This window comes from Salvia hispanica, chromosome 2 (assembly GCF_023119035.1).
Source record: "Salvia hispanica cultivar TCC Black 2014 chromosome 2, UniMelb_Shisp_WGS_1.0, whole genome shotgun sequence".
NCBI lineage: Eukaryota > Viridiplantae > Streptophyta > Magnoliopsida > Lamiales > Lamiaceae > Salvia > Salvia hispanica.
This window is the reverse complement of record NC_062966.1, coordinates 30,162,601-30,179,324: the sequence shown is the minus strand read 5'-3', so window position 1 is coordinate 30,179,324 and position 16,724 is coordinate 30,162,601. Positions and strand designations below refer to the sequence as shown.

The 16,724-nt window shown below is 37.9% G+C and overlaps 4 protein-coding genes across 7 annotated transcripts; 3 read left to right on the top strand and 1 right to left on the bottom strand.

Moving 5' to 3' along the window:
* Positions 1–811: 811 nt before the first annotated feature.
* On the top strand, positions 812–4,279 carry LOC125204484 (sec-independent protein translocase protein TATC, chloroplastic-like). The gene is made up of 4 exons (XM_048103148.1): positions 812–1,156; positions 2,433–2,737; positions 3,313–3,603; positions 3,829–4,279. The coding sequence occupies exons 1-4, from the start codon at positions 901–903 to the stop codon at positions 4,036–4,038; spliced, it is 1,062 nt and encodes a 353-aa protein (XP_047959105.1). The 5' UTR covers positions 812–900; the 3' UTR covers positions 4,039–4,279.
* A 165-nt stretch (positions 4,280–4,444) lies between these two features.
* Positions 4,445–7,807, top strand: LOC125204483 (protein DETOXIFICATION 16-like). Of its 4 annotated transcripts, none has more exons than XM_048103146.1 (8): positions 4,445–4,546; positions 5,234–5,489; positions 5,577–6,121; positions 6,220–6,306; positions 6,386–6,442; positions 6,535–6,892; positions 6,971–7,057; positions 7,194–7,807. In XM_048103146.1, the coding sequence occupies exons 2-8, from the start codon at positions 5,256–5,258 to the stop codon at positions 7,227–7,229; spliced, it is 1,404 nt and encodes a 467-aa protein (XP_047959103.1). In that variant the 5' UTR covers positions 4,445–4,546; positions 5,234–5,255; the 3' UTR covers positions 7,230–7,807. The 4 variants fall into 4 exon arrangements, 2 of the variants coding, with proteins under 2 accessions (XP_047959103.1, XP_047959104.1); XM_048103147.1 differs by lacking the exon at positions 4,445–4,546 and adding an exon at positions 4,885–4,919; XR_007173578.1 differs by lacking the exon at positions 4,445–4,546 and having other exon boundaries at positions 4,936–5,489; positions 7,194–7,342; positions 7,582–7,807.
* Positions 7,377–9,133, bottom strand: LOC125204486 (histone chaperone ASF1B-like). The gene is made up of 3 exons (XM_048103149.1): positions 8,768–9,133; positions 8,018–8,133; positions 7,377–7,940 (listed from the first exon to the last, which is right to left on the bottom strand). Exons 1-3 carry the CDS (start codon positions 8,874–8,876, stop codon positions 7,584–7,586), a joined length of 582 nt encoding a protein of 193 aa, XP_047959106.1. The 5' UTR covers positions 8,877–9,133; the 3' UTR covers positions 7,377–7,583.
* Positions 9,134–12,993: 3,860 nt separating this feature from the next.
* LOC125203161 (fruit protein pKIWI502) lies at positions 12,994–15,926 on the top strand. The gene is made up of 5 exons (XM_048101461.1): positions 12,994–13,682; positions 14,571–14,670; positions 14,777–14,872; positions 14,966–15,046; positions 15,706–15,926. Exons 1-5 carry the CDS (start codon positions 13,153–13,155, stop codon positions 15,766–15,768), a joined length of 870 nt encoding a protein of 289 aa, XP_047957418.1. The 5' UTR covers positions 12,994–13,152; the 3' UTR covers positions 15,769–15,926.
* Positions 15,927–16,724: the final 798 nt, after the last annotated feature.

The following is a 16,724-nucleotide window of genomic DNA, read 5'->3' as shown; positions in this document are numbered from 1 at the left end:
AAGGAGTACCATTTTTAACAAAGATTCAATCAAGTATAGAGAGTTTTTTATGTGGAAATTGAAATTATAATGTTACAACATAAAACATTTCAAATAGACACGGAAGTGACGGAACAACACCGTTTGATGCACAGCACACCCTCTGGCCTCAGCCCTCGCCCCTCGGCTACTCCCAGGTTCCATATCCCCATATCAAATCGTACTCTAGTTACAAGGCATTTTATGTTTGTAATTTGGTTTTTTAGTGATTCTTTACACTATTTGCGGTCAAATTTAGGGTTTTCAATCTTCAGGCCACGTGCAGTATATACAAAGTTTTGTTTGCCACCAATAGAACAAAACAAGGCACGTGTTTTTAGCGTTTAACACAATTTAATTATTTCTTTTAAAAATATTGCAATAAATATATTCTCAATATGTTACTTTATCTATTTCATATTAATTGAATTATTTTTAAATTTTGCAAAGTTTTAACAATATTTATTTTTAGTAAAAATAACTCAATCTCCTAATTTATTTGCTCTTATTTTATCTAGTTATTTAGCACAGTATTCTTATCCTTTATACTGAAAACAATATCTCAATTAATAAGGAACTGAATGAGTAGTAAAGATAAAAAATATCTCTTTATCAACATGCAAATTAAAAATTATTTTTAAAATGTTTAAAATTTAAATACACCATATTAATTGATCAAATACACCAAAATTAAATCAGTAACACTACCGGCAGCGCACGATAGAACATCTGAGTGAAAATACGCCGAGTTTCACACTAAAATATCGCCCATCGCGCTCAACTCGTAAGAACAAACATAAATAAATAATCAACGAATTATAAATTCAAGAGCCAAGTCGGTGAGATCTTCACGCACAACACACACTAGCAGCAAAACCAGTAATGGGAACTGCAGGAGCCGTCATCTACAGTGCTCATCTCAAGAGTAACACTACATGTTTTAATTGCTTGAGCTCACATCCCCAGCCGACAGCGCTATTGCGCATTGATCAGACGAAATCAAGGTCGCTAGTCTTCTCGAATAGGAAAGGTTTGAAGAAATTAAGCGGAACCATTTGCTCAGCCGTCGAAGATGTCACGAAGAAGCAGATGGAACTCGGCGGCGGCAGCTTGATTGGCGTTGCTGAAGATAGAGCCGGTAAAGTTGACCTCTTTTTGAAAGATTACATTGAGAACCCTAAAAGGGGTATTAATTTTAGGCTTCTATTATGTGCGTGTGTGTGTTTGTAGAGATCTTGATATGGATTGTTGAATTTTTGTTAAATGAAAGAAGTTAGGTTCAAATGGTAAGAGCTCTATTTTGATCATGGTGCTTTATAGTATTACGAAATGTTTTGTCTTAGCTTACTTAGGCTTAGTTGAGAATTAAAATTATCCAAAAAAAGGTGAAGTAGAAGCATTGCTTGAGTTGCTAATTTTGAAGCTTTGTCATGTTTCTAGTTTATATTTAAGCAATTAGAGCTACTGCAAAACTAGTACTCATTTTAAATATTGGAAGGAGGTCATGTTTTGTGAAATTGGGGAAACTGTTCACCATTAGCTGGTTGCACGGCTCTATTAATTCCACCTCTCACATTTAGATTATCAGAAATTCATGAATTTGGTGTATGGAAAGTTGGAAACACCATGGCCATGTACTGAGGATCTAGAAACTATGGATGCAATCGAAAGTAAGGAAAATACTTTCAAGTTATGCTAATTGTGCTGCCTATGTTGCGCAATGAGAATGTCTACAAAGAGGGGTATAAGATTCAACTTCTTTTTAAAACTAATTCAGTGAGTTCAATGAGAGGATCACCCTCCCAATTTGAAGTTTTTGGAAGATATGATACGTAACTAATGCTGCGGAGCAGGCCTCTCTTGGGGTTTTCGTAGGCTTCCATTCAGGTCACTGATTATTGTCTCAAATGAGCTGATGTCGGACAATGAGTCGGCTCGTGTGAACTAATTTCTGTGCATATATCAGTTATCTAAACATCTAACGATCTCTGTTTCATTTGGCTAATTATATCTGTATATGCACATTGTCATTTGTGAATGTTATTCTACTTCTCGACTTGGTCTTAATGTCTTTTTTTGGCAAACAGGTTTGTGTTATATGAGAAATACAATTGTGTTATTTGATTATGAAATCAGCTTTGCAAGTATTGGAGCTTATAAGCTCATGTAAATAATCTTAGTCAATCATCTCATCGATAAAAGGTGTACCTCAAACATCTCGTTTTCACATAATAATTGTTTATCCTTTAGATGTCCACCCATAACACTTACGATCTCCATAATGTGTGCTCTATTGTGTGTAGTTGTAGGATATTTTTAATTTTAATTGCTTTAATGTTTTTTAACTGCCCTAATTGAATATTTGTACCTTTCCAAGGCACTTTTGGTTCTGAAATATGCTTCTTGTGCTACAGAGTCTAGTGATAAGGCTGAGAATCCTTTCTTGGAGAATGAGTCAGATGATAAAGGAAATTTTATTTACAATTTCCTTTACCCTAGTAAAGAGCTTCTCCCAGATGATAAAGAAATGAGTATATATGACCATCTAGAGGAGTTGAGATCGAGACTCTTTGTATCGGTTTTGGCTGTTGGAGGTGCTATGGTTGGTTGTTTTGCATTTTCAAAGGAACTCATTATGTTCCTTGAAAAGCCGGTGAGCGCACAAGGTGTTCGCTTTCTACAATTAGCTCCCGGAGAATTTTTCTTTACATCCCTGAAGGTGTGAGATCGTTCTACTCTCTCTTCAGTTAATTGAACCTCTATGTACTGATTTTAGTCTTTTGTCTTCAGTTAATTGAGCCACTATGTCATAAATTCATAATTTTATCTTCCTGGGAACTAAAACTAGAACATAAGATTCTTCAAATCTTTCATTCACTTGGTGATTATAAGATTCTGGTTTGCTGAAATTGCATCTTTTATTACACAAGTCACACCTCATCTAGTCGTCCTTTTGTATCACTCTTTTATCCTTAATGGAAGTTTTTGTTTTTTTTTCTTTTATAATTTCTTTGTAATGTTTAATCATCTCCAAAATTTGAAGTCGAACTAGTTATTTCCCCCTGAAACATTTTGTTGTGGTGTTATGGTTCATCGAGGGGGAAAACGATTATACTGACTAATCTAAATCGTGGTCTTGAGCAAACTTAGAGGTTAAAAACCAAAGTTTACAATTTTACATTGTTTAAGGCACTGTGATCTGCTACGAGTTCAAGAAAAGTTACTCATATTAAAAAGATTTTGCAGCTGAGTCGACAGCTTTTGTGCACTAAGACAATAACACCTTCCATGCAGGTATCAGGATACTGCGGCCTTCTGGTGGGCAGTCCCGTAATCCTCTACGAGATCATAGCCTTTATTCTCCCAGGGTTGACTAAGGATGAAAGAAGATTTCTGGGGCCCATTGTCCTAGGGTCCTCAATTCTTTTCTATATAGGCATTGCCTTCTCTTACTATGTTCTCACCCCAGCAGCCTTGACGTTCTTTGTTAGTTACGCAGAAGGAGTTGTTGAGTCATTGTGGTCCATTGACCAATACTTCGAGTTTGTCCTCGTGCTCATGTTTAGTACCGGATTGTCTTTCCAGGTAACATCTTTTTTTTATGCATCACTTTTCCTTGGCAGTAGGGACAAATGGAGATTATAAGCTTTATGTGCTTCTTTATCATCTTTGTGTTAGTAACTCTAAATGCTTCCACATTATGACATCTACCCCATTCTACTATGTTTTTGTCTGAATCCTAAAAAATTGAGCATAGCATATTACACAGTTTTACTCGTAGAAAGCTGAGACTTGAGTCTGCATGTTCAGGTTCCGGTTATACAGCTTCTTCTTGGGCAAGTTGGGTTGGTTTCATCCGAGCAAATGTTTTCGATATGGAGATACGTGGTGGTGGGCTCAGTGATCGCAGCAGCTATACTCACGCCCTCAACAGATCCTCTTACTCAAATGCTCTTGGCCGGGCCCCTTATGGGTCTTTATTTAGGTGGTGCGTGGACGGTTAAGCTTCTTGGCCGATGACTTGGCCGATGATTTTTCAGCTCACACAACTACACGTTAGCAAGACATTGGTATAAAAAGTCCCAGAATTCAGCTATGCCTCTAGTCCAGTTTGTTGTATCGTGTTGTTCCATTGCTTTTGCTTCAGTATTCTAGTAGTGCTATTATGAGCTTAGAATTGCACTTGATCTTGTTAAATTGGAGTACTCTGTGTCTGTGATTCAAATAATCTGTCTCCAAATATGGAGCCTCTGTTTTTGCACACTAGTTTTTTTTGTAGGAGTATCAGATTTTTATCTCTGTTTGATTTTAAAAATGATGGTATGAATTGTTAAAATTTGAAATTACTATTAGTTCGCGAAATAAAATAAACGGGTACTAAATTTCAATATTTAACCCAATAAAAAATTGGTAGAGAGAATCTAAAAAACCAAAAGTTAGGTGCGTGGTTGCCAATTGGCATTCTCAGTTTCACAGCATTCTCCTGAAACCTGAACCCTTATCTCGTCGCCTCCATCCTCCGCCGCCGGTACAAATCTTAAACCCCCTTTTCTTTGGTTAGTTGTTTAGAAGATAAGAGCTATTGATTTGGAAAAACTAAGATAAGAGCTATTGATTTGGTGTGTTAAAAATCAGACAGCAAGCTTACACTCTCAAAATGTGCTTGATTCCAATCCTCGGATTAAAGATGTGATGCAAAATCCAAACTCCCGAGTTTATTTGTCCAATGCTACTGGGTGTTTTAGATTCTTCCGAAAGCTGTTAGAATTTGGTTTTTGAAGCTGGAATAGTTTTGAAATGACTTTATAATCATTATAAGTACTGTCAAGTAACCAAATCCCACCAATAATAGAGCATCATCACATGTCACCACCCTACATACCGTAGTTTCTGACAAAAGAGTAGGACAAAATATAGACTTTTGTTGCACCATCTTCCCACAACCATAAATTAAACTTGCTTCGATTTTCAGATTTTCATTTCTTTAGTTTTTTATATGATTCGGCTCCGATTGGTTTTGTATTTCGAATTCGATTTCCCAATCAACAAATCTATGTCTTTTCCATTAGTACTAATTCAATTTGATTTTTCAAAGAAGCTTGAATAATTATTTAGATTCAATTTTTGGGAATTACTCTCGTTATCTATTTATCAAATGATCACCGCATCATTGCAAGAGCAGGAAGCTAATATTGATGTCTCTGTTTTTATCTAGTTGAGAGAGAGCGGTAATAAAGATGAGTGAGGAAGGGTCAAAACCTCTGATTGATCATGTTCAAGATCAAGATCAAGATTTTATGGTGGAAGTAAAGCATCAGCTGCGATTGGCAGTACCGCTAATAACAGTAAACATACTTCTCTACTGTTTGCAAGTGATCTCTTTGATGTTTGTTGGTCACCTTGGCGAATTGCAACTCTCCGGCGCATCTGTAGCAACTTCTTTCGCTGCAGTCAGTGGCTTCAGCGTCTTGGTAAGCCCTTTATCCCTATACCTCTCACTCGCTTTCTCCATCACTCGAGATTTCAACTGATTTTGTAACTGACCTCAAAACTTGTAGCTAGGAATGGGGAGTGCGTTAGAAACTCTGTGTGGCCAAGCTTATGGCGCGAAACAGTACCAAATGCTCGGTGTTTATACTCAGCGAGGCGTTGTGGTGGTTCTAGCTTTGAGCGTTGGCCTTGCAGTTGTGTGGTACAACACCAGCTTCATTCTGGTTGGTCTAGGCCAAGATCACGACATCTCTGCTGAAGCTGGCGTGTTCAATCGTTGGATGATACCCAGCCTCTTCGCCTATGGCATCCTCCAATGTCTCATCAGGTTTCTGCAGACACAAAACATTGTACTTCCAATGGTGGTAACCTCTGCAGCGACTAGTGTGTTCCATGTGTTCTTGTGCTGGCTGCTTGTGTTCAAACTCGAGTTTGGAATTCAAGGGGCTGCAATGGTGACTGTTGCTTCGTACTGGATCAATGTGGTGTTGCTGGCATTGTATGTTAACTTCTCCTCGGCCTGTTCAGAGTGTTTCACTGGTTTCTCAAGAGAAGCTTTTCATGATATAGTTGGATTTCTGAGGCTTGCAGTTCCTTCAGCTCTCATGATATGGCATGTCTAAAAAGTCTATAAACTTTAACATTTGCATCATAATTAGACCTGTAAAAACATGGTTAGATCATTAACTCTGTTGATTCTGTGAGTTGCAGCTTGGAATACTGGTCATTTGAAATGGTCGTTCTTCTATCTGGACTTCTTCCGAACCCGACTCTGGAGACATCAGTACTATCAATAAGGTTAGGTTTGTGCATCAATGGCTTTCCATTTTAAGACAAAAAAAAAAAAAACTCAAAATTTCATTTGCTTTTTGGACAGCCTCAATACCTGCTGGATGGTGTATATGATATCTGTTGGTCTTGGAGGTGCAGTAAGGTTAGTCTCACCACACACCACTATTACTTATGTTCTCCCATTTCTTGATAATCTCAATCCAAGACTTTAACATTCCTATAATGAACTCCTAGCACAAGAGTGTCAAACGAACTGGGAGCTGGAAATGCACCTCGCGCTCGTCTTGCTGTATATGTAGCAGCAGCAATTGCTGCCTCAGAAGGAGTGGTCATCGGAGCAATCACAGTTTTGGTTCGAAATGTCTGGGGAAAGCTGTACAGCGACGAAGAGGAAGTGATTGTATATGTGGCCAGAATCCTGCCGTTGTTGGCACTATCGGACTTCTTGGATGGTTTCCAGTGTGTGCTATCAGGAGCTGCTAGAGGGTGTGGATGGCAAACAATGTGTGCAGTCATCAATCTTGGGGCTTACTATGTAATAGCCATTCCTTGTTCTGTGCTTCTTGCCTTCGTCTTTCACCTCGGGGGCATGGTAGGTATCTGCATAAGACTGTTTACAAACAAGAAAATCAAGCTAGTTTCTCACTGAAGCTGAAAATGGTGGTTGCAGGGCCTTTGGATGGGGATCATATGCGGGCTTTCAGTCCAAGCTGTGGTTTTGATTGTAATAAATATACGCACTAATTGGGATGATGAGGTGAGTCACAAATAACCATCTATTTCGTTGACTGTTTCAAATATTCAATCTTGGAACAGAGATCTCTCTGTCTGTACAATCTCAATATGCTTTGTTTTGACTTTTGAGAGTGATGGTTTGGCTCTGATAATTTTAGGTGACAAAGGCTGTAAATCGAGTTCAAGCAACTTAGGGAATGGAGTCATACTGAAGCTGCAATGTCCCAATCCAAACATTATGGAAGAATTTATCCATTATACACTATAGTCAGTGTACAACACATGTAGAATTGCTGGAATTACAAAGGTGGTCATTAGAAAGTAGCATAATTAAACAGTGCTAAATGTAAGAGCTTGTTCTTCACTATTGACAAATTGTTTAAACAAATTCAATCTATTTCACTTCTACAGAATAAAACATGTTCTTCCAAATTAAACAGGCGCTCATATGGCAAAATTTCTTCAACTTCTGAATGCTCATACGATATAGTTTCCTTGCAAACAGTTGACAGAAAATAACTGCGAGATCTTATCACTTCTGACTAGGTTCAAGAGCACTCGATGGAAGACTGGTTGGATAGCGGCTCGTCTCCCTGCTTGCTGGTTTCTGCAACATGCTCCGGTGAAGGACAAGGCTGCTGCTGTTCATCATTTTCATTCTTTTCTGGACAGAAATTGATTGGGAACTTCGTAACTCTAGGTTTATCTGCTAAGATGTTTCTTTGGACTTTATCGATTAGAACCTTCTGAGGTGGCTCTGCTTTTAGCTGCTCGTCCTCGTAGTCATTGTTCACATAGTATCCTACTCTAACAAATTCTTGACCCTGATATGAGCAAGTCAGCAGTAGCACAGTGACTCCAATAATATCTTCCTCTTGAATTTTTGATGGGTCCGGTGAATCAGCCTAGAATTAAACAAGTAAGAACTAATGCATGATTGAATTAATTCATAGAATCAACAACCTAAATCTCAACTCATTACCTGAAATACAAAACGGTAATTACCAACATTAACAGGTCCAACAAGCACGCTTTCTAGGACTTGGTCGTATGTTTCATCCTCAGCTGATCCAACGTAGATGAGCTTCCACTCCAGATCTGAAACAGATGTGAAAATATTAGGTTTGAACATGGCAGGGATTCGAGTTTGTTGCAAAAGCTCGTGATGAAAAGAAAAATACATGATCTGAATCACTTAATCATAAAGCAAACAAATTGAGCAATAGCGATGTAATGCTCCATCTTAAATGAAAGAATGATACATCTCCCTAACTCCCTTAGTTAATGAAAACAAGACAAGAATCTATCTGCAACTATTAACTTGTACTGTCATGTTAGTTTTCCAAAATCCAAACAAACATGGATGAAATATAATTAAACTTGTGTCATGGTTAAAGATTCATCACGATTAGCTAAAAATCCAATGAATGGGAAAAAAAATAAAAGGATACCACTATAATTGGGTTTCACATCAATAGCCATTTACTTAACATCAGAGTCTATCTAAATGCTTCTAGATTCGACTGAATTCCATGGTTTTCTTTCTCATTCTATTCAGATTCCAAGTGAGATCTATGCAATGCCTCAACATATTAAAGCGTAAATGGCATTCAAACCAAATTCGTCAACAAACCCTATGGATCAACCTATTAATTTTGAGAATAAACAATTTTCAGTGGATTTACCAGAGGAAAAAAAGGTAGAAACAAAATAAAATCGAAAATTGGTTTACCGTCTTCAAGGGGAGTCAAACATTCGTACGAAATCTCGAATTGGAAGGGGTCAACGAAGGGAGCCGGATTGGCCAAAACGGTGACGTCTTTCAAGTTGACGGCGCTCATGGTTTGTCGACGGCGAGTTCAGCTTCAAACACCGCGAATTTGGGGGTGGATTTGGAACACTGATATACGGAACCCTAGAATTTGAAAACTGGACGAAAGCTAAGCAGCAAGCTGAACGTTAAATCTACAATTTATAGCGGATTTTGTGCTTGGCGGGAAAATTTAAAGCGAGAATTCAGGCAACCGCGAAAATCAAAATCGAGATTAAATATTTTCTTCGTCTGCCAACAGATTAAAAAAGGAAAATAAAGGGAGTAGTAATAAATTTGGCGATACATGACCGTATTGCTAATAATGCAATGTATTTGTAAAATATGAAATCTCTTCTTTTATTTTTTTACAATAAATTAATGATTTTGGCAGTCATGACCATAATGCACTTCCAACTTATGAATTAGTGTTTCATTATGGATCCTAACACAGGAAGTTAGGAACTGAGTAGGATTTATGGCCGCTTAGCTTTGACTATGAGTCCATTGAGAGACTGTCGGTAAAGATAAAGTCTTTCGAAAAATTGAGATCATGTGTATTTATACTACTAATATATCATCATTTTGCACGCATATTTACTAAAAATCAAATATGACCTATGTGGATTTAGAATAAGGGTTACAATTGTAACCAAAAATCATGAAAATAAGAATAACTATGACCCAACAATGTATTTATTTTATTTTTGCACTATTCTCTTATAAATCTTAATTTCTTTTAGTATACTAATTATTTTATATATCCCACAAAATATGTACTCTATACTTTTTTAGTTTGTCTTATAATAATAAACACTTTCTAATTTTGAAATATCTTTTCTCTCTAATAAGATGGATATATTCTCCAATAACATTACTTTAATTATTTTTCATTCTATCTCTTTCTTACTTTATTAATTTGTGCATTAAAACATGTGTCCAACCAGAAGTGCATACCCTTGAGTCTTGTGGAACGCAGAAAGTATGATTTTATATTTTCTATTTTTAATGCATTTAAAGAAAATTAATATATTTATTTTATTGTATCATTTCTCAATTATTTTATAAATTATTTAATTCTCTTCCATTTTATGAAAATAACTAAAACTTTTCTAAATGAGCTAAAACATGATTTGTCATTAAAACTAACAAACAATACAAAAGTTTAAATAAATTATAATGTAATACTTCCTCGGTCTCATGTTATTCACACTTTTTATTTAAAGTCATAAATTTGGATTGATTTTTTAGCGTAATTGAATGACTAGTATTTTAAGTGTAGTGGACGATCACTTAATATTGGAATACTCAAATAACTTTAATTTATTAATTAAATATCCTAATTCTTACTTAAAATATAAATAGTGTAGGTGATTCGAGACGAGCTGAAATAGCAAAGTGCGACTAATGTGGAACAGATAGAGTATATGAATCTATGAATTAAAGAATACCAAAGTTTTCATTTGAATGCATTTTCGACAAATCATGAATGGATTGTATTAACTGTTGTCTTAGGGCTCGTTCGCTTCATCTCAATTGGAAAATACAGAAATATTTGTTGACTTAATTGTATCAGGGTGGTCCCACCAAGCTGTAAATATACGGGTGTGTTTGGTGATCCATATTTGGCTGACAAGATGCAGTGGTCTTCAACGCATGAATACTTTTTTCCCTATTATTTATCATTAATTCCTGTACTACCCTTCCCCGTCAATAATGCGGTAATATGAACACCACAATGTGGCTCGAAGCCAACAACATTATGAAACGCAAGCTGTTCACAAATGCATTTTCCTTTTTGTGTTTTGAAGATTCCACATTAGTTATCCACTTATGATGGGTGATCACTCATGCTTTGAACATAGAAGCAAATTTGATCTACTAAGATTTAGGGATTTAGAAATTGGGGGAATTCAGATTTGACCTTAATTCAAACAAACATAGGGCTATCGACGATGAGCGACGGAGACTGCCGAGGCAGCGTGACTGCTCACGAGTTGGACTTTTAAAGACAGAGGCATGTAATTGTGATGACGTTGGCGAGGGGCTGTTGGTTGCAGTCGGCGACGGTGAGCGCGACGAGAACAATGGAAGGTGCAGTAGACGCGAGTGAGTGAGTGAGAGACAAAGTTTAATATTATTAATTGTTTATAGATTTATTTATTTTTTGCTAAAGATATTGGAGGGGTAGTACGCGGTGTACGCGGTGTCGCAATGCCGGAAAAGGTTTGGATCTTCGAAGCAGTTTCTTCAGCACCGTTTGGGTAGAAGAGGCTAGTGAGAGAAAGTAGTCACACAATTTTGAACCCTCAAATGCACCATATTGTGTAAATGGTGGGAACCCTAAAAAGTTGAGGGATGTAGTCATTTCACCACCAATTCTGGTGAAGTGTAGCGGACAAAATTTTCAAAATCAAGTGCTCCGCCTGAATTATTTCAGCCTAAAGTCAAGGTGTACAGTGCGGGCCACAACTACAAACTAGGGTCATGCATAAATAGTTAGTGAACACCGAACCGCCGACTTCCTCATAATTTGACCCATTTATGCTCAGTTAATGAACACCAAACGGACCCTTATTATTATTGTTTATGTACTCTCCGGTACAAACATAGATAAGATATTCTCAATAAGTTTAACCAAAAACAGTTAGTCACTTAAATTAGAGACACCGATCTAATTCTTTCTTCAAATGTGTACTTACTATTACAATTGAAAATAAGAGAGTTAAGGCAAAAAATGGTCCCTAACATATGACTGTTTTACCAATTTGGCCCCGAACATTATCTTTTTGATTATTTGGTCCCTCACAAATTAACTATGACCCGAATCGGTCCTAACTTGACGGAACCGTCAATAATAGACGGTAACCCCTCCGCCGCCTCAAACCCCGCCGCAACCCTCGCCGCCTCAAACCCGCTGCAACCCATGCCGCCTCAAAAACCCTCCTGTAATTACCGTCTATTATTGAGAGCTTGTTATGCACCAGCACGACTCCGTCGGCGGCGGAGTAATGCTTGTGCTCGCTATCGACGATTTGGTGCGGCTTGCATTTGAGATCCTGATCCAGATACGGATCCACATCGGAGAACAGCGACATGTACTCCGGCAACCCAGATTCCTCAATTTTGCTATTCGGGTCGGGCAGGAGCCACGACGCTGCCTCGGCCTCCTCCTCGGAGCTGGCAGCGGCGGCGTCGGCGTCGTAGAAGGGGGAGACGGGGAGGCGGTTGTGGTGGCGGGCGAGGGGGTTGGCGGAGTGGATGTTGGCGGCGTAGAGGGCGTCGGCGTCGGCCTTGCAGGTGAAGGAGGCAGGGGCCTGCTCGCAGATCTAGACACGGCCGTGGCGCGAAGCCAGCTCGTTTGCCGCGTGGACGTCGGCGTCGCACGCGCGGTAGAGGAAGGCGGAGTCGGCGCGGCAGAAGACGACGGTGGAAGCCGACTTGCAGGAGTCGCAGAGCTTCGCGCCGTTATCATTACCGTCTATTATTGACGGTTCCGTCAAGTTGGGACCGATTCGGGTCAAAGTTAATTTGTGAGGGACCAAATAATTAAAAAGATAATGTTCGGGACTAAATTGGTAAAACAACCATATATTAAGGACCATTTTTGGCCTTTAACTCAAAATAAGATAATCTCAATAAGTTTAACCAAAACAATTAGTCACTAAAATTACCGACATGTAATTACGCCTATGTCGTACTTCAAATATGTACTCTCTGATACGAATGACAATAAGACATTTTTAACCAAAAACAATTAGTCACTAAAATTATAGACAGTGAACTACCGTGGAATTCGTTCTTCAAATAATCAAATGTCTACTGCTTCCGCCGTCCCGCTTAAGATGACACGTTTTCCTTTTTAGTTTGTCCCAACTAAGATGACACGTTTCCTTTTTGGTAACTTTCTCTCTCCAATTAATACACTCAACCACTTTTTCTCACTCCTATTAAAATATTCATCTTTCTTTATCTCTTTACTTTATACTTACACTCACCTTCTCTCTCTCCAATTAAACACTTTAACCAATAACTCCTAAAATCTCGTGCCGGCTAAGCAATGTGTCATTTTAGCCAGGACGGAGGGAGTAATATTTAATCTCAGTAGTCCTATATCACTATTCACTAGAAAATGTAATCTCAGAAACCTATCAACAGCCGCCACGTCAAACCTACCGCTTCTCGAGTACACCCACACGCACCTCAGTAAAGCACCGCCACACCATCCCGGCCCTGCATCCGCGGCGGCGCTTTCTAGCCTCCTCTGCGACCACCACCCCGCAATTCACATACAAACCTAACCAAAAATGGCGGTCACGATTCACTCGCCCACACTCAGCTCCCATGTCCCACCAATGACCCTCTCCAAACTTCGCCCCCTTCACCACCTCTCTCACCACCTCCGCCGCCGCAGCCTCGCCGTATCCGCCGCCGCCGTCCGCCAGGACACGACTCTCTGGACCCCGACGCCTCTGCTGAAAATCTCTCCCGCCGCCGAATCACTCTTCAGCATCACCATCGACGTCTCGGAATCCCCCGAGCTCGCCGCCTCTTACACGAAGGCGGGGCAGTATTTACAGCTCCGCCTCCCGGAGCCTGAATCCAAGCCATCGTTCCTCGCAATTGCATCACCGCCATCGGCCGCCGCGTCTAACGGCGTGTTCGAGTTTTTGGTGAAATCAGTCGCTGGATCGACTGCGGAGCTCCTCTGCGGGCTACAGAAAGGTGATCTCGTGGAGCTGAGTCCGGCCATGGGCAAAGGATTCGATGTCGACCAAATCTCTCCGCCTGAATCTTATCAGACCGTGCTAATTTTCGCCACCGGATCGGGAATTAGGTATAACTAAATATACAAATTAGATTAACATTTCACACTATCATTTAAGGTGATAAACTAGGGATTAAGATGACACAAATTTAGTCGCTTAAACAGTTAAACTTAAACTCAAACAGTAGAAACTACAATGCTAACTTGTACGCTGCTCCACATTTAGGAACTATAAATATGAACTTTTTGCAGACTTGTTCAGTTTACTTTCTTCATACTTGAGGTCGTATATTGAATGGTGTTTTCAGTTGCAACCCAATGTTTGTGATAATGTGTCATATGGTAACTGTATATCGGTAGGCTGGGAAATAGATGCACTGAGCATAATTTAGCAGGCATACAAAGCTCATAACGAAAGTCCTTAGGGCGTTCATGATCTGTTTATTTTGGGGTAATACCTGAAAATATATGTGACAACCTTGTTTAAAGAGAAATAGAGAATGAGTCGCATGTTAACTGTATTCTTAGGCCGGGAAAGGGATGTACTGGGGAGAATATGGTAGGCATAACATGCATGTAAATTCCCTCAGGCGTCAATGTGTCATTAATAAGTTTGTATGTCTCTCTATGTTTTGTTTTCTTTTCAGCATTGGATTACTTTTTAAATAATCGTTTGGTAATGCCCATGCCAGTTTTAAGGTTAGGTATGTTTGATTAGTCACCTTTGGTCAATAAAATTGTTCAGGATATTGATCACGTTCTTGGTTCTGGAATGTAGTAATACAGTAGAGTGCTTTTCCCCGTGCATTACCTGTGGTTCATAATGGTCATTTTTCTATTCAGGAATTACGTCTAAAGGGAAAGAAATACTCTGATTTTATTAGTATTAGTATTTAGATTATGATTAGTGTGATCCCTTTCCCTTCTGTTCACTTTTTCTTCTTTTTTAATGTATAGCCCCATACGGTCTTTAATCGAGGCAGGCTTTGGTGCTGAAAAGAGATCTGATGTCAGGCTCTATTATGGAGCTAGAGACCTTAACAAGATGGCATATCAGGTCAGTTGTTGTCTTTGTAAATTTTATAGCAAAGGGTTGAAATATGTGATCTTGATATGGAGTGAAGATTGAAGAACATCTTGCCCTAAAATGAATATTGATGCAGGAGAGGTTTAAAGCCTGGGAATCTTCGGGAGTCAATATTGTACCTGTACTATCCCAACCCGGTGATGGTTGGACAGGGCAGAAAGGCTATGTACAGGTCAATAGCACATTTGCTTCTATGAACCTTGATTTTGTTTGTGTGTATGTGTAAATGGCAAGTTCATATTATCTCAATACTACTATTTTGCAGGATGCTTTAGCTAGAAATAAAAATATCACCAACCCACAGTCTACCGGCGTGGTTCTCTGTGGCCAAAAGCAGATGGCTGAGGTTAGTTCTTATCAAGAATTTTTAAAAATATCATCACTAGCCACCCTTATGAGAGTGGTTTTAATTAGTTTGGTATTTTGCCCTTTTCTGTTAGTATATCAATTCATTCTTAATAGCCAGTCATATTATAGCGTCGCATCAATCAGGCTTTGCTAATCCCTTTGGATCTTCGGACCCCCTTTTGTATCTATTTGGATCTGAAGAAACATTTAGATATCCATACATAAAGATGGAAACTTTAAGGTCAGTATGTGGAAAACAAAGAACCTTAAAGCTAAGAACTAAGCACTTCTGAACATTGGTATGCTTTGTCACCCATTAAAATGTTATTGTAGACAGATTAGCACGAATGATCACAGTGGATTTACAAGATTTGCTAATTCCACTGTCACCTATCCTTCATGCTAGAGATTTTTCATTTTAGTTTTTGCTGTGATCAAATAAGATGTGTTGCATATATTTATAGCTGGCAAATACATAGGAAGATTTTACTCCTATTATTGAATTGGGATCAATCTGAAATCTGAATATAATTTTTGTGGTAATTTTAGGGCTGTGCTGAATGCTCTGTTTGAGCGTTAATATTCAAATATACAGTGAGGAAAAAAAATAAAGTTTACTTGAACAACAATCCCAATTTAACGATTATCTTGTTGCAGGAGGTGACCTCTATTGTTGTGGGTGATGGAGTGTCGAGTGAAAAGATTTTGAAGAATTTTTGATGAGGTGACATGTAGTAAATTTTGGTTACTGTGAAATCACCATTTATGTTCAGCATCAATGTATCTGCTGAAACAGTAGTAGGATAATATTATTTTCTGATCAATGTATCAAAAATAAAATCAATAATGATCAGATTGCAGTATCCACTTTGGTTTCAGTCTCGTATTTTTATTATGTGGAATAAGTTTTATTGGTATCATCTTGCATAATGCATAGGCAAAATATAGGATCTCTTTTTGGATTGATAATTATAGAACAATAATGAAAGTTCACGTTGTTATTGGAAAATGGTGTACTTATTATAAATTTATAATTGTAGATAAATTAGAGTTTTGTCGTTGCTACACACGCGTGAAAATGGGCAAAACCTTGGATTATGAAGTCTAGCATCGTTTTAGGTTAACTATATTTTATAAGTTACTTAATAAAAATTTACTAGTATATTCATAAAAATTCAACAATCCTTGTAAACAAGAAACCATTTTTTTAATAATGGTCTCACTGCGGATGACGTGCTTGCAAATAAAACATTTAAAAATCCCGGATAGGATATACGTGGTTTTTTTTATCCAAAATAAAAAATAAGAATAAATTATCAAAATAATTACGAAGATTGATATCTGTTCCACAATTTTAAAACTCATTCATAAAATCTATGATATTCAGATTTAAACTCAAATATTTCAGAGTCGAAAAATTATACGTGTACATAAACTTTACTGTCAACAAATTAAATAATGTAATTTATTCATAAAGAAAACACGCATTATTTAGTTGAAAAATATGAACACTAACTATAAATTTTCACTATAAAATAACAAAAATAAATTAAAGCTTATATTTTTTCCGGCATATTTTTAAAATTATGAGATGGAACATAATTTAATTAAAATTCATAATTTTTTGTAATTTATAAAATAACAATACTCCTATAACTTCAATAATAAAGATAAAG

Bases quoted from the DNA above. Each gene is read 5' to 3' on its own strand.
- LOC125204484 (XM_048103148.1), top strand. From the start codon at position 901: ATGGGAACTGCAGGAGCCGTCATCTACAGTGCTCATCTCAAGAGTAAC. The intron at 1,157-2,432 runs GTAAAGTTGACC...CTTGTGCTACAG, and splicing joins CGTTGCTGAAGATAGAGCCG to AGTCTAGTGATAAGGCTGAG. The intron at 3,604-3,828 runs GTAACATCTTTT...CTGCATGTTCAG, and splicing joins GTACCGGATTGTCTTTCCAG to GTTCCGGTTATACAGCTTCT.
- LOC125204483 (XM_048103146.1), top strand. From the start codon at position 5,256: ATGAGTGAGGAAGGGTCAAAACCTCTGATTGATCATGTTCAAGATCAA. The intron at 6,122-6,219 runs GCATGTCTAAAA...TGTGAGTTGCAG, and splicing joins CCTTCAGCTCTCATGATATG to CTTGGAATACTGGTCATTTG. The intron at 6,443-6,534 runs GTTAGTCTCACC...ATGAACTCCTAG, and splicing joins GGTCTTGGAGGTGCAGTAAG to CACAAGAGTGTCAAACGAAC.
- LOC125204486 (XM_048103149.1), bottom strand. From the start codon at position 8,876: ATGAGCGCCGTCAACTTGAAAGACGTCACCGTTTTGGCCAATCCGGCT. The intron at 8,134-8,767 runs GTAAACCAATTT...CATCTGTTTCAG, and splicing joins TTTGACTCCCCTTGAAGACG to ATCTGGAGTGGAAGCTCATC. The intron at 7,941-8,017 runs GTAATGAGTTGA...GTTTAATTCTAG, and splicing joins ATTACCGTTTTGTATTTCAG to GCTGATTCACCGGACCCATC.
- LOC125203161 (XM_048101461.1), top strand. From the start codon at position 13,153: ATGGCGGTCACGATTCACTCGCCCACACTCAGCTCCCATGTCCCACCA. The intron at 14,671-14,776 runs GTCAGTTGTTGT...ATATTGATGCAG, and splicing joins TTAACAAGATGGCATATCAG to GAGAGGTTTAAAGCCTGGGA. The intron at 15,047-15,705 runs GTTAGTTCTTAT...ATCTTGTTGCAG, and splicing joins GCCAAAAGCAGATGGCTGAG to GAGGTGACCTCTATTGTTGT.